Source organism: Pteropus vampyrus, unplaced genomic scaffold (assembly GCF_000151845.1).
Source record: "Pteropus vampyrus isolate Shadow unplaced genomic scaffold, Pvam_2.0 Scaffold35, whole genome shotgun sequence".
Taxonomy (NCBI): domain Eukaryota; kingdom Metazoa; phylum Chordata; class Mammalia; order Chiroptera; family Pteropodidae; genus Pteropus; species Pteropus vampyrus.
This window is the reverse complement of record NW_011888816.1, coordinates 2365665-2381414: the sequence shown is the minus strand read 5'-3', so window position 1 is coordinate 2381414 and position 15750 is coordinate 2365665. Positions and strand designations below refer to the sequence as shown.

The 15750-nt window shown below is 40.9% G+C and overlaps 1 protein-coding gene across 1 annotated transcript in view; it reads left to right on the top strand.

Annotated features, from left to right (window-relative positions):
- Positions 1 to 15750, top strand: part of SNRK (SNF related kinase) — a 49157-nt gene that overhangs the window by 29446 nt on the left and 3961 nt on the right. The window contains exons 4-6 of the mRNA XM_023529028.1: positions 4458 to 4599; positions 9164 to 9376; positions 11846 to 11980. Coding sequence (XP_023384796.1) covers positions 4458 to 4599; positions 9164 to 9376; positions 11846 to 11980 — 490 coding nt within the window. The remainder of the gene's footprint in view (positions 1 to 4457; positions 4600 to 9163; positions 9377 to 11845; positions 11981 to 15750) is intronic.

Sequence of the window (15750 nt, the reverse complement as noted above, 5' to 3'; positions counted from 1 at the left end):
TTTCTGCCACAGTCTTTGCTGTTCTGAGAAAGCGTTGCCTTCTTTGTTAGTATTAGGTCAGATGTCAGTTGCCAGTGACCACAGTTGGCCCTGGAAAGTGGTGGCATAAGTCCCGCTGGTTGTAAACGGTGTGGTGCAAGGTGTTGCTCCCTACTTCATCTGTAGTGGTTTTAGAACATTCCATTCCTCTTGCTGCTTTTATGACTCATGGCTTAACACTGATAAAAGAAAGCCAGAGACGAAAATAGAGGTTTCTACCTAAAACCTTTCTTCTGGTCTTCCCATTTTGATTACTCTCTAGTCCCTGATCTTTCTTTTGCTGTCTGGATAATTCACCTCAGAAATGGGGGGTGAGGGAAGCCTGTGGTAGTCGTGAGGTTCTCCTCACCCCACGCTGCCACTCGCTTTTTCCAGACTGATCATTAGCATGTTCTTTTATTCTGTTTTGTTTTCATTTTGATCTTCTCTTAGGCTGCCTAAAATGAACTTTGTAGTAGAAACGCCACCTCCAATACTAGAAATAGCATAATTCAGTTGTGTTATGATAAGTGGACCTACTGAGTGTTAGCACACGCGACCTCGGCGCTTGTTTCTGTGACCTTATTTCCAACCAGCTTGAGAGCCAGTAAGGACCCTTTATACTACAAAGACTTCATTATCTTTCCAGCCCTTCCCACAGTTCCATGAGTTGGAAGATTTCTTTTTTTTTTTTTAGCCAAAACTGTATTTATTAAGCGATATTTTCTTTTTCCATTTTTATTAACCAAGGGCCTGTATGTGGGTCTAACATCAAAACTCATGCTTTAAATAGTATCAGCATTAAGTGCGACCCTTCAGGTGGTTGGTGTTTGTTGGCCTGTGCACCTCTAATATGAGCAGACAATTCCATTAACCCTGTTTTAAAAATGAAAATAATATAAAGTCCCTGTTCCATGCTCTTTCTCTTACCCCACCCGCCCTTACAGACCTGGTGGATCCCTTGTGGTCCTGGGGTCTCAAGCTCAGGCTGTGATCTATACTTTTGGAGTCTGTAGTTTTAGTAGCAAGGTTTTTTGTTTTTTTGTTTTTTTTTAATGGAAAAAGATTAAAAATATCTACTGAAATGAATATTTATTAAGACGAGTACCACCTTCCGCCCCCATTTGTGCAGGAACATAGGACAATCCTTCTTGATGCCATTCGTAGTCCTGTAATACAGGTGTCTCGTCCTGGAGACCCAAGCTCCTGAATCATCACCTTTTTCTTTTTTTAACCTGTATTACTAAGAGGCCTTCCTTGCTCATCTCCCCCATCTCTATGAGATTTTCTTCTCTGTGTTGGCTTTGTGCCTTCTCGAGCTCACCTACTTCCTGTTTCCGTTACCTGCTGTCTGTTGCTCACAGGGAATTGCAGCCCTATAAGGACAAGGGTGCCTCATTCGCTTCTGTGTTCGCTGTGCCTGGAGCAGTTCCGGGCGCAGACGGAGGAGGGTAGGGCACACAGCCTCCTTAGAATGCTTTCCGTGGGCTGGGCTCGGCTCGAGCGCTTAGTGAGGATTCTGTTCAGTCCTTTGATGGCCCACAAACAGCTTTAAGAGGAATTCCGTTACTGTTTCTGTTCCCATCTTAAAAACGGGGAACACATTTTTAAATAACTTGGTTAAAGCCAGACCATTTTGTGTTTGTTTAGTGACTGTTTTTATCTCTTTCCTTTGACCCTTGGGATGAAGAAGTAAAATGTTTCAAAGACAAAAGAGTAGAAAGGAAGAGAAAAAGTCTGGAAAATAAGTAAGTGGAATAAATGGCCCCTTGAATAATCATGTTGTCTCAGTGAGAGGGTCTAAAACTTTCCCCCCGAGTTGCATTGCTGTTCTTCTCTAGTTAAAGTGATTCAAATTATGTCATTTTGCTTTACAAACTACTTGGGATAGAATTGTATTTCTAAGTTTTTCAAATTTTAAGCATTTCCATGTTCACAAATTATTTGAGCCCTAACTGGAAACAGTAGCAACAGTGTATATATTTGTTTTTTCTTTTTTACTCTTCTAATCATGCATCACTCCCCAACAGGCAGAGTGTGTTAGTTTGCTTGGGCAAATGATCCTGAGGAGAACATTTCCAAATAATTAGACTTCATTGTTGCTGTTGAGGTTAATATTTAACAGAAAAAGAAGTTTTCTTTAACCAAATAAGAATTTAGAGTAATCATTAGCTGATATTTACATTATTCATTATATTTTTAAAGCATCAGTTTTGTATAATTGTACTGTCAGCTGTCATCTCCAGTTTAGCATAGAGGAAAAGTTAAATCCTAAATTAGCGTATCCACAGTGAAAATCTGCGATGGTAGAAGAAACAGTGTCGCCAAAGGCATTTTATAAAAATTGTTTTTGTAGGGGTTATATGGAAAGATATGAAAGACATATATATTAACGGTTAGGTTTAGGTATAGTAGTAGCATTAAACATTGTCAATATTTTAACAGCGGAAGACAATTTTTATTTTAACTACCCTGGTTTTTGTTTATGCATTTTTTGTAAGCCATTTAAAATCCCCTCTTCTTTGGGGAGGAGATAGCCACGTAGTTATTATAAACAAAAACTTGGAGAAATTCCCTTCGTGTATAATGAACATCAGTGAAAGGGTGAGTTTACTTGATAGTTAATTTCTATAATATAATTGTTTTTGTAAAATAAAGGACACATGTATTAAAGGGAGAATAATTGTAATTCTCCCAAGTGGTGGCTTGAGAGTTGGGGCAGGTGACCTAAAAAAGCAGGTTTAGTTGTAAAAATAGTATTTTAGTTAAATATCAACCTCTATAAGTTTCCTTTAAAATTTTTAATAAGGTACTACTAGAATTGGGGCAATGAGTTATTCTCACTGGATAGTTAAAGAACAGGTGCCACGAGGCACCATTACTCAGACAGTTTGACTTTGAATGGGTACGGTCTTCTGGACTCCAAGTCAAGGCAAAGAAATTGTGGGTCGATGAGTAGAACGGAGTCCTGAGCTTCTTACTGTCCGGGGGCAGAGGGCCTACAACTCGTGTATCTAACGAGCAATGCCAGGCCGACCTCGTAGGGACACTCCAGAGCCAAAGGTTTGAACCGGATGATCTTTCGGTACCTTTCATTCTCATTTACATAACTGTCTTAATTTTAGTAGATTTTCCCATCTGCTTTACTAATTTCCATTGGAGCATCCTTAGTAAAAATTATTGCACATACAGAAAAATCAGTGTGTGTAACTTTTGGGTTTTTGCCTTTATTACCCTCTGAGGTTTGGACCAAGGAAAGGCATTTTATTAACAAGTTTTAATTCTCTTGGAAAATAACATGGAACCTACATTTTTTCGGTGTTTAAACTTAAATGAAAACAGCAGTCGAGTATTAACAGATGTGGTGACAGAGGCCATGTGGCCTGCCCCTTCATTCTCTTCTAAGCCTTTTGTGGTCTAGAAAGCTTCTTGAATTGATCTCTTCTTACATGAATATTTATATAATCATGTCCATACTTTAGTGTTTGGAATGAATGAATTCACAGGACGTCTTTCCTAAGTGGATTCATCCTTTTTGCATCTGAAAAAACATCATTTTTCCATCCATTTGAGGGCCCTGTTTTTTATTTAATGGCAAGAAGTAAGGTGCTGTTTTGTTGTTGTGGAAGTCGGTCTAATGCTAGAGTTGGGAGGGTCCTCAGATGTCAACTGTCCAGCCCTACCATCAGTGCAGGGAGGTCAGTGCAGAGGATTAGACAGATCGTTGCCCAGCCTTTGCTGGGATACTTACTATGATGGGAAACTCACCGCCTTTTCCAGTGTTTTAATGGCTCCATTAAGTAGCTCCCGTTTTTAAGCCAGAGTGTGCCTCTTAGTTACTAATACCTTCCGTCCGAGTTCCATCCTCTCAAGTAATACATAACCAGTCTTTTCCCTCATTGACAGCCCAGGAATATTTCTCTCCCCTTTGAGCTTTACTTTTCTCATTTATAAAATGACCATGAGTTACGTGATCTGGTTATCTCACCAGGATTGAGGTAAAGAACAACTGAGATAATTGTGACCTTGAGCAAAATCCTTTTCATGTCTGAGTATTAATACCTTAGTTTTCTCTCTGGTGTGTAACGCAATGGTAAAAATGTCTGTGTGTGTCCATTGGTTTGCGGGCTTTGATAGGTGCTTTCCAGTTGATGTTCTTGCCATTAACAAAGGATTAATTCATCTTTGCATTGAACGCTATTGACCATTCACTATGTGCCTGGCACTTGCTTGGGCCTTAAGTGAATGTAAAAACGGAACAAGACAGATTCCTTCCCTGCCATTTTGGGACACTTGAGTTTTCGTCCCTAGGTCTTATTACTTTGAGATATAAATGCTTTGACTGTTTAAAATAAAATAATATTGTTAGTCTACTTTTACTCAAGTGTTTTTGGTTTTCTAACTAGTCCAATGTTTAACAGTATGTCTTTAATTTGTAGATATATGGAGTCTGGGAGTGATCCTTTTCATGTTGGTGTGTGGGCAGCCACCCTTTCAAGAGGCCAATGACAGTGAAACATTGACCATGATCATGGATTGTAAATATACAGTACCGACCCATGTGTCTAAAGAGTGTAAAGAGTAAGTAAAAAAAAAAAAGTATATGTGTACTTGGGTTCATTTTAATTTTTGAACTTAAAATTTTCGTTTTTTAAAAATCCTATTTTAAAGTGTTTTTGAAATTTAATTTGAAATTTAATATTAGAGTACAGAATATATAACTTCTTAAATATGCCAGTTTTCAAGAAACCTATTATATGCCTCTTCAGTCTCCTTCATTCGGAATGAAGACATTATGATGAGAACGATTTTTCTCTTTTTTGCATCGGCAAAAAGCACAACCACCTGGAATTATTTTAAGTTTCAGAGAAGAGTTGGGGCATTTCCTTTTCTGAAATAGACCATCAACACACCATTATTTCAGGATTTACATAGTGTGTCTCATAATTGTATTCACACACCGCTCTCCCGTTTGACTAAAGAGCTCTGTTTCGGTTCACGTGACTGTGAGAAGCCAGCAACCAAAAGTACACTCAAGTCGATTGATTGGAATTTAACGTACTGTATACCACTATGATGTGTATCATGAGAAATACAGCAATGGAATAAGAGAACTGTTGGAAGTTCAGTATTTCATTGACATTATGGGTGATATTTTTAAATAAGCTCAGCTGAAATTATAGCTACTAAAAGGATTTTGCTGTAGTAATACAGTTTTGAGTTTCTCGCAAATCTGAGGGCTTGAGGAATCCTTTCTCTAAGTGGGCCCCATCTTAGGCCGTGTGAGAGATGGTTAGGAACTAAGCTGTATTCAGACTCTGGATTCAAATACTGGCTTCTCCGTTTACTACTGATGTGAGAATGGTAGAACCTACTTTTCAGGGTTATTGTGAGAATAGAATGAATTAATGTATATAGAGCTCCTAGCTCAATCCTTAGAACATAGGGAGCCCTCGATATGAATATTGATGACGACGATGATTTCATGCCCTTACTATTATTATTCTCTCCCCCAGGAAGCAGGGCTGCTGTCTGTGGGTACATGTTCTGTGCATGTCAGATATTTGTAATTCAGGGAGCATCTTCATAGCCCCTACCGAAAAATCTAGAACAGATTAGCATTTTTATATTGACATATCTCATTTAAAAGAATACTTAAAATATGTATGTAATAAAATGAACACCTGTGTACACATGTTCCAGCTTAAGCAGAACAGTGCCAATATCTTAGAAGCCTTCTCTGTGTCTCCTTCTAAGAGGAATTATCTTTAATAATCATAGGACCATTCCATTTTCTACTTTTTCTTGTGTCAGTTTTGCTGAGTTGTGTTTTTTAAGGAACTCATTCATTTTATCTAAACTTTCAAATTTATTTATAATATCCTTCGAGTATTTATAATATCCTCTAACTATATTTTTAAAGTCTGTAGATTAAGATGTTACTCTTTTTTGTTCCAATATTGAGAGTTTTTCCTTTCTCTTATTTTTATCTTGAGCTGTCTTGCTTGAGGTTTGTTAATTTTATTAGTCTTTTTGAAAGAACTACCTTTAATAACTGTCTCTATTAATTTACTGTTGTACTTTTGTTTTATGTTACTAATATTCTTTTCTCTTATCTGTATTATTTCCTCCTACCTACTTAATGGACTGATTCTTTGTTTTTTTCTTTCTTATGTTGGATACTCAGCTCACAAATTTTCCTTTTCTAATGTAATAGTTAAGGCTATAAATTGCCTCCTAGTACCATTTCAGCTGCATCCCACTAGTTTTGATTTATAGTCCTTTTTTTATTATTCACTTCCGAGTATTTTCTAGTTTCCTTGGTTTATTTGACCCGTGACTTTTAGAGGAGTATTTTAAATTTTCAAATATATATAGTTTTTCTAATTAGCTTTATTATTTATTTCTAACTTACTTACATTGTGGCCCAAGAATATAGTCTGTATGGCACTGGATTTTTTTTTTTTGGTCAAATTGTTAAGGCCTGTTTATGGCCTAGCATGGAGTCAGTTTTTGTAAATAATACTTTTATTCTGGAAAAGATATATATTTTCCCAATTGTTGGGGTCAGAGTCCCATATAAATCCTTAAGATCAAGCTTGTTAATTATGCTGTTCAAAATCACTTAAATCCTCTCTGAGTTTTTGAATTCCTGATCTAACACTTACTGAGCTGTTCTTCCACTGTGATGATGGACTTATTATTTTATTCTTGGGAGATCTGTCAGTTTTTCTTTTGAGTGTTTTGAGGCAATGTTATTTTTGTACAAACAAGTTGAAAACTGGTGAATTGAACCTTTGTATCACTGTTTGTCTTTAATAATGCTTTTTTACCTTAAAGTCAACTCACGTTATCTAGTTTTAGCTAACCACACTAGTCATTTTTTTGGTTACCATTTATGTACTATATAGTTTTCCATTCTTTTTCTTTGAGCCTTTCATTGTCTTGGTTTTGAGTACATCTTTTTTAACAGCTGGGAGCTGGGTTTTTCTTTAATCGCATCTGAGCATTTTTGTATTAATTGGAGAGCTAATTCCATTCACATTTATTGTGTTCACTGATAAGTGTAGATGTGTTTATGCCATTTTTGTATATGCTTTTTTTTTTATCCTGTCCTTTGGGTTTGATGGAAGTTTTTTTTTTCCCCCCATATTTGGCTTTTTCCCCTCACTAGATTGGAAGTTATAGTCAATTATTTTAGCAATTTTCTTATTTTAACACACACACACACACACACACACACACACGTTTGTATACTTAATTTAATAAAGTCTTAGTTATTCATCTTATTCTCTTCCTAAACAACACAAAATCCTTAGAACACGTTACCATTCAATATTTTAGTAATAAATTTGACAGTATTATTCTGTGTAGTAAAAACTGTTTAGAACTACCCAGATGTTTGATAAGAACTTTGTTTATTCTTCTAGTTGGGGTCACATTTTTCTGCCAAAACTACATCCTTTAAAACTTCTTTTGATGAGCATCTGTCGGTGAACAACTTTCTCAGTTTTTATTTGAAATTGTCTCATATATGCCCTTGAATGACAGTTTCACTGAGTGTAGAATTCTGGGTTGACAGTTATTTTCCCTCAGGTCATTGCAGATGTTATTCCACTATCTTCTGACATCTGTTGTTGCTGCGGAGGAGTCAGCTGTCCATCTTATTGCTGTTCTTGGCCTAAGTGATCTGTCTTTACTCTCAGGCTGCCTCGAGAGTCTCTGTTTATTCCGCTTAGGATAAGTTAGGCTTCCTGGTTCAAGATGTGTGTTCTTTGATGAATCTGGAAAATTCTCATTATCTTTCAAATATACTTTCTTCCTCATTTTCTTATTCCCTTTTGGAACCCGATTAGATGTGTTTGGTATTTTCACTCTGTCCTTGTCTTTTTAACCTCTTTCAAATTTTCTAATTCCTAGTCCACCATTACAGGGTTTTTCCTTGACTTTCTCTCTCTATTCACTAATTAATTCTCTTTATGTCTAATTTTTAAAATTGGTCCATTGATTTTTTTACTTGAAATTATTTTTCACTTTTGAGGCCCTATGTATAATTTTTCTTATTCTCTGATGGTAATTTTAAGTTTCTACTTTATATCTTAAACCTATTTAACACAGTTATATTCTGTGTCTGAAAATTTCAATATTTGAAGCCTTTGCTTTCTGATTTTGCTGTCATGTTTTATAGTTCTTGCTAATAGTACCTTGTTTCTTTTGCATTCTTTTACTGTGAAGTCGAATTCCTTGTAATATGTGGGGAGTTCTTTTAAGTTCCTACAGAAAGGGTTTGTGCTTACCTCCAGCCCAATACCACTTTCACGTCTTCTCTCTGTGTAGCACACAGCATTAATTTGGACCAGCTCGGAGTTAGATATTCTTAGAAGGGATTCCCCTGCCCCGTCTGCACAGCCATGGTGAGGCAGGCACGTTTCCATCCTGACGTCATAGCAATAGGTTTCTTGTTTCTCACTCACCCTCACACTGAAGCTGGGGTTCCCTGCTCTTTGCCAGGACTCTGGTTGTAGTCCCCACCTTCAGTAGGCCCTACATATTATATTCCATTCCAGAACGGGAGCAGAAATTGTCAGGCCAAAGGCCAGCTTTGTCATCACTTCCTAAGAGTCTTGCTTTTGACTCCATTTTTATATACTGAATTTACCTGCTTCTTTCCCTCTGTAATTCCTCCCTTCCTGCTTTTGCCAACACAAGGCCTTTAACCAAAAAATATGTCTAAAAATACATGACATTTTGGTGGCTTTCATCAGGAGGGTCATTCATTCATCCTGAAACAGAAGTTGTCTCAGGCACCATTCTCTATGTCATTGCTGGTCATTGATTCTGGTTCTGGTACATCACTAAACCACGGTTATTTCGAGGACAGATAATGGTATGTAGAGTTAATTCTAGATGATAGGAAACTATATTTGTGTGTTTGGCTTCTCAGTATATCTAGCAGTTTTGATTTTTTATTTTATGAATCTGATACTAAATTTTTTTTATTCCTGTCGCTCAACCACCACCACCAAAAGTGAACTTAATTTATGATACAAGTGTTGGAAGCAATTTTGATTAATAAAATTATCCACCATTCCTAATCTCCTTGCCAGCAGTTTGTTTTAACAGTGAACTTGACCTTCCTTTTCAGCCTGATCACACGGATGCTACAGAGAGATCCCAAGAGAAGGGCCTCTTTAGAAGAGATTGAAAACCATCCTTGGCTTCAGGGCGTGGACCCTTCACCAGCCACAAAGTATAACATCCCGCTTGTGTCCTACAAAAACCTCTCGGAAGAAGAGCACAACAGCATCATCCAGCGCATGGTGCTCGGAGACATAGCAGACCGAGACGCCATTGTAGAGTAAGTACGTCAGCGCTCGTCCGCACAGGGACACGGGTGTAGGATTCTTGGAATGGCCTCTCTCTGTACTTGCCAGGGCCTGTGGACACCATGTCTTGGATAGAGATCCCAGTTGGCAGAGGTTATGTCATTTATCTCCAGAGTTCCTGGCCCAGTGCCTGGTTCGTACGTTTTGTTGTTTTTCTTTTTTGTTTTTATTTTTGTACTGATGAACAAGTAAACCATTGCCAGGTGGTGTCACTGAGCACTGTGGCCTTTCTCCCTTCCTGCGGGGTGGATTGGAGTCTCCCACTTTGTGTCCTAGTACATGTCTTCTCTTCATCCCCGTGTCTCCCGATGGTTCCCACAGCGAGCAGCAAGAATGGGGCAGCACCTCCAATCCTCTAGACTTTGGGGGCCAGTCACACTTTTATGCAAGGTTTTAGTGGCGTGCACGCATGCCCATTCATTTATGTTTTGTGTGTGGCCACGTTGTGCTACGGTGTCGAGGTAGTTTTGAGAGAGACCACACCACCCTTAAAGCCTAAAATATTTAGTCTGGTCCTGAAGAGCCCCTCCCATCACGACCTGGAACCTGTCTGACTCACAACTTGTTAATTAACACCGAAGAAGGATTTCATAACCTAGAAGTTTGGAAATCACCTAACTTTATTTAATAACCTAAGAAGTTTAGAATCAAGGATAATATAAAGATACAGTCGCTTTTTTTTTTTAAGCAGTGCTTCATTTCTATAAGAGGTCCTGTTTATAAAAATATAATTTCCACAAATGAAAAGTCAAATGTATTTAATCAGTTGAATGACACGGTTGCATATGATGGAAAGAGTATGTACTATGTGTGTGTGTGGGTGGTGGTGGGGGGGGTGCATAAAAACGGGTCCCAGCAGAAGAGCCACTCTGGCGGAGCGATCGACCCAGTTACCTGACGTGGGGAAGGGGAGGCTGCAGGCGGGACTTACAGACCTCTGCTGCAGGCAGGACTGTCCCCCGGGACTGTAATCCGGGACACCCAGAGTGTCTGGTCTCTAAGAGGGCGGTGTCTGTATAAGGAACATATATCTCTAGGGTGTTTTTAGAGAAAACACCGGAAAGATTTATAAAAACAAACCCAGGTTCATAATTTTGGTTTAAGTACAGATTTCTAAGTGCATTACGAGTTTTCACAGATTGACCCATAACTACTTAAATGACCTAAATGAACGGGAAGAGCAGCTCACTCGCTGTTCCTGCCAAGGACAGTCACTTTAGGAATGTGAAGAAAATAATTTTTCATTTTCGAGTGGATAAAAGGCTATTTTATAGTCCTCTAAATTGGCTTAATGTGCTCAGCTTGCATAAATAAATACCTGCCATGTCATATAGAGCTATTTAATTCATGTAAATTCAGTTATAAGTCCAAAAGGAGCGGTCATTTAAAGGATGCAGGCGATTCCACGCAGTCGTGCACTAGCGAGCACGTGCCCTAAGGGAGGCAGGAGCCGAGGCCGGAGCTGCTGTCCTCTGTCCTTGCCCCCGCCACCCTCCCTCCACCCCCCGGCCTCACAGCAGCACGTCCTTCTGAGGACGGTGCCTGCGTTCAAAGACAGGTTTGTGAGGTCACCTTGGGCTCTTACTTTGGAATCTTGTACCTCAGCCCGCTTTGCCCCAATTAGCTGTGGCCCCCTGTACATTTTGTGAAATGTGATCCCCATATTATGGCTTCTAAGTGTTCATTGTGTATTTTCACTGACTACAGAAAGTTCCTGAAAAGCTTAGTTCCGTATTTCTAGGCCTTGTGAATCCTCTGTGGCGCTCCCCTGCCATTCCCATGAAAGGCCAGCTGCCGGCGAGCAAGTGGGGCATGTTCCCTGAGGGCCTTGTACCCTCAGCACCTTGCTAGCACAGTGCCCGGCCAGAGAGCTGCTCAGAGAGCATTACTTTTCAAATGGATGAATGAATACATTGATTTTATTCCAAGAAGTTGCTAATGATGTGCTTTCAGTTATATTTATAATTCATTAATGCCTAACATTCCGATAAATGCAGAGTATAAAAATAAAAACTTTTCCTAATTTTTATGATTGCCGCTAGTGTTTCAACGCACATTCAGATAACTCATTTCATACTTCTAATGGAAGCAAGCAAGCCAGCTTAATGAAAATAAACACTTTGACACAGATTAAATTTTTGGATAATGTGTATGTTCTTAGAAGCTTCATTACCTTTTATACTTCTAAAACTGACATCCAGCTCAGCTGCCATCAGCATTTTGGATTTTTCTTACTAATTGAACATTTTGATGCAGTTGGTTTTTAGAATTTCAAGAATGACTACTAGCTGTTTTTTTTCTTATTTGTGTTCTTTCATAATTTTAAAGTCTCCAAGTCATTGGATTTCACTTGCTTGTACTTTAAAAACAAAATCAGTTCTGCTTATAAAAAAATAAACCTGCTGATGTGGCTTCTGTGTTCACGCCCTTTTTTTCTTCAGAGCCCTGGAAACCAACAGGTACAACCACATCACGGCCACTTATTTCTTGCTTGCCGAAAGGATCCTGAGGGAAAAACAAGAGAAAGAAATACAAACGAGATCTGCCAGCCCCAGCAATATCAAGGCCCAGTTTAGGTGAGAAAAAAATCTTCACTGATTTTAGTAAGTTAACGTTTTGAAATAGTGAACTTTTTTTTTTTTTTTTTTTAATGCTTCCTAACTCTGTGGGTGTGAGTGTAAACAGTGACGGTGGCCTCACTGGAGAGGCCGTGCGTGGGCTCTCATGTGCTTTGGGATCTTGGGCCCTCTGTCACCGGGGATACCGTCCTCTCCTGGGCTGAGTGAGGAGAGGGGCCGCGGCTGCTGGCCTGGCCAGGAAAACACGTTTGAGGAAGCGGCCTTAAGCCTGGGTGGCTGTCAGTTATTTTCATTAAAATCTTCCAGGCCTGACATGTGTTAATGTGTTCTTTTCTTGAATTTTTCATTCCAGAAACAAGGCCAAATTTTTCCTTAGTTATTTGAAATAATTTTTAAACATAATAGGGCCTTTCTGTGCCATGACATTCTGATTTCAGAGATTCGACAGTCAGATCAGCTAGTTGATTTATTAGGTGCTTGACCGCGGGAGTTTATGTAACCTCTCTGTGACTCGGCTTCCTGGCCTGCGAAATGGGAGTAATGATACCCTCTACGTCCTGGGGTGGTGGCGAGGGATAAATGATTAATCTCTGTGAAGGACTCCCAACTGGGCTGCCTGTGATCGCTGTCGTCGACATGAGTGTGTCCCTGCCACTAATGTCTGCTGGAGTAGTGAGCGTGCCCCTCTTCTGTTTTTGAACTCCCCTTTCCCCCGCCCGCTCCCTCCTCTCCTCCCCCCTTCCTAGTTCCTTTTTCTCCTGCCATGTTAGCTTTCCATTTAGAATCAGAGCATTAGAAGTTACTGTTTTACATCATCATCATGAAATTTATTTAGAATTCCTTTCTATTCAGGTAAAGTAATAGGAATTACTTTAGCGATTCAAAAACCGAAGGGCACTCCTGATTCTGAATACTTCTCTGCCTGTATGTCCAACTGTATGTGAATATATGTGTGTGAATATGTAGTAATTATTATTTAAAAGAGAAGAAAGCCATTGGGTTTTAAGTTACTTGCAGTCAGCTTGCCACGTGTAGGTCGTTGCTTGGGCCGGAGCGACAGAGAGCAGAAAGCGGTCCCAGGTGGCCAGGGGACAAAGACTTAGATGTCTGGACTGAAAGCTGAGTGTAATAGCTTCATTTCTATCCTGGATGGATCCTTCTGTAATGGGAACCAGGCCTGTGGTCCGGTGTCTGCTTGGAAGGGGACTGGGCCTCAGGGAGTCAGGGGACGTACACACCAGGAGCGTGACATTGAGGGGGTAGGGTCAGCCTAGCTCTGACCTGGGCCCTGTACTGGGAAAGCATGGCCTCGGAGCCATCACTGCACAGTGGGCCACCGGGTCCAGGGCCACCCCAGTCTTTGGGAGCAGAAAATATTTGGATTTGGGCTGCTGCCTGTTCATGAAACAGAATAGAACTCAGTCTAAGGGTGACAAACTACATAACTGGGTTAAATTGGTTTTACTTTTAGAAATTACGAAGCCAACAGTAGCTGTAAAGAGCTATCAGAGCCGTCTGTGCAGTTTTCCTTGTGCCCTCCTGGGGAGTCGGGGAGAGGTGCCTTGAAGCCCCTCTGCCCCCTGGAGCCTGGGGCCCACCAGCGGGTGGCGGGTGTCTGCTTTCTTGCCTTCTCTTTACGTCACTATGACTTTACTCTCAGAACCCTGGGCCTGACTTGCTTTTATTGCCGAGTACGCCTTGTGGTCAGAGTGACCGGGGATGCAGAAACCTGGCCTGAGCCGGGAGACTGCTGTGTAAACCAGCGTGGTGGGGGGAGGGGCAGGTCAGGCCAGGGAGAGCCAGCTGCAGAGGGTGAGTACCTGGTGTGCTCTGTCTGGCAGAGAGGCCTTGTTGCGACGTCCTCAGGGAGCTGACCTCGGCATGGGAGAGTCTCTTGCCGCACCCATCACAGAGACTGGGGGTGAGGACCATTGAGGCCCTACTTCAGAGGTCCACCCACTCAGCAGGCATCCACTAAGAGGGCTTCACAGGTTGCGGAGTGCAGCCACTGCCCTGGGGACCCAAGCTAGATGTCACTGTCTTCAGGCCTGTGTGACCTTGGGCATATTACTTACCCTCTCTGTTTTGATTTCTTCATCTGTAAGCGAGGAGACTAGTAGCACCTACCTCCTGGAATTGTGGGGAAGTAGATGAATTAATTCGTCGGGCTGTCCGCAGTGCTGGCTCTCGTGTGAACCGTGCTGTTAGTGTGACTCGTTTATGATTCTTGTTGGCGGTCTGTCTTTTTTGTTACACAGTAAGCCACACTTTTCTCACCGTGTTTATAAAGATTACTGCTTGCTCGGTCTAGTGCAGTGTTGGGCTCAGATATGTGCTCAGTACACATGAGCTACTTAACAGTTTGATTTAGCCATGGGTTCAGAAGTGGCTGATAGCGTGAGCAGAACACAACGCAGCGTTTACCCATCCCGTGTCTGGGGCTTGGTTCTGGAGCGCTTTTGGCTTTAAGTTCGGAGGGAGGGGCGGAGAGAGGAGCCTTCCTCACATCTGTGCCCCGCATCCTTCCTGAGTGGACTGGCAGCTGCCCTGGTGGGTCAGACACACAGTCAGCACCTCGCCTCCCATCGCAGGGCTCCCCCCGTGCTTGCTGGGTGGGGTTCCAGGGGCCCCTTCAAGAGCAGCCTCAAAGGAACGTGTGTTCGGTTCTTCGAGCCACGAGGCTCACCGGGAGTTTGTCCATTTGTGTTGGCAGAGGACAGGTGACTTGTCCAGAGACAGTGCTTGACCTCAAAAACACTGTTGAGCACTCAGCTTTTATAAACGACCAAGCAGTGACTGTAGCAAAGGGGGGACCCACTGTATCCCCGAGAGACAGGATAAGGCTCTGGGCTGGGGGTGAGATGTCTCTTATAAATTCCTACGAGTTTTATAAAGCTATAGATTTACTTGGGTTTTATTTCTAGGTTTATTTCTAGGATAACATAATTGGTGTGAGAGGAAAATGTCATAGTGTGGAAGTTGCCGTTTTAAATGTCGCTGGCATCTGCTAGTCTCCTGGCAGAGAGGACAATTGAGAATTCCAAGATGTTTATTGAAAATAGGCTGGAGACCTCAGTTTCAAAAGTCTTTTTCTTTGGCTACCAAGCCGTGTTCTTTTACTTAGATGGTTCCAGATTGGGGAGTAAAATCAAAGTTTAATAGTAGATATTGCTCTCCAGCATATTGTGTGGGCATTTAAAATACACGTATTTATGTTTAGATTAGTACATTTTTTAATTGGTGAAGAAGAGATTTATGTATGCCAGTATACACTGACTCTTCTCTCCAGTATGTTCGTATTTAAATCCATTTAACTATTTCCATTTATTTTTGTAAACACCAGACTTTTACACGGTCCTGTAATAGCTGGAGGACTGGAAATTTCAGGTGAATTTTATTAGCAATAATATACCGTCAAAGGTTGCGATCTCGGACCCAAAGGAGCATGTGTGGTGTTCAGGTTTTGCTTTGGTGATAACTCCCTTGAGCTTTTAAAAAGTATTCTTCCTGTGTTGTGGTCTAAACTGTCCTATGGAAAAGATGGAGTTGCTCTCTGCCCCTTTCCCACAGCTGTGATGAAGTTTTCTTTTGGCCAGTAAGCCACAGACCAAACCATGCTCAAAAACCACATTTGCCCTTCTGGTGTCCTCGCTCCTGTTTACAGGATGTTGAATGGGTTTGCAAGGCTGCAGTTTATTTTTTTCTTTTCCTTTCCTTTGAAGTCTGTGGGTTTTGTCCCATAAGTTTTAATGTAACATCCTTCGGCA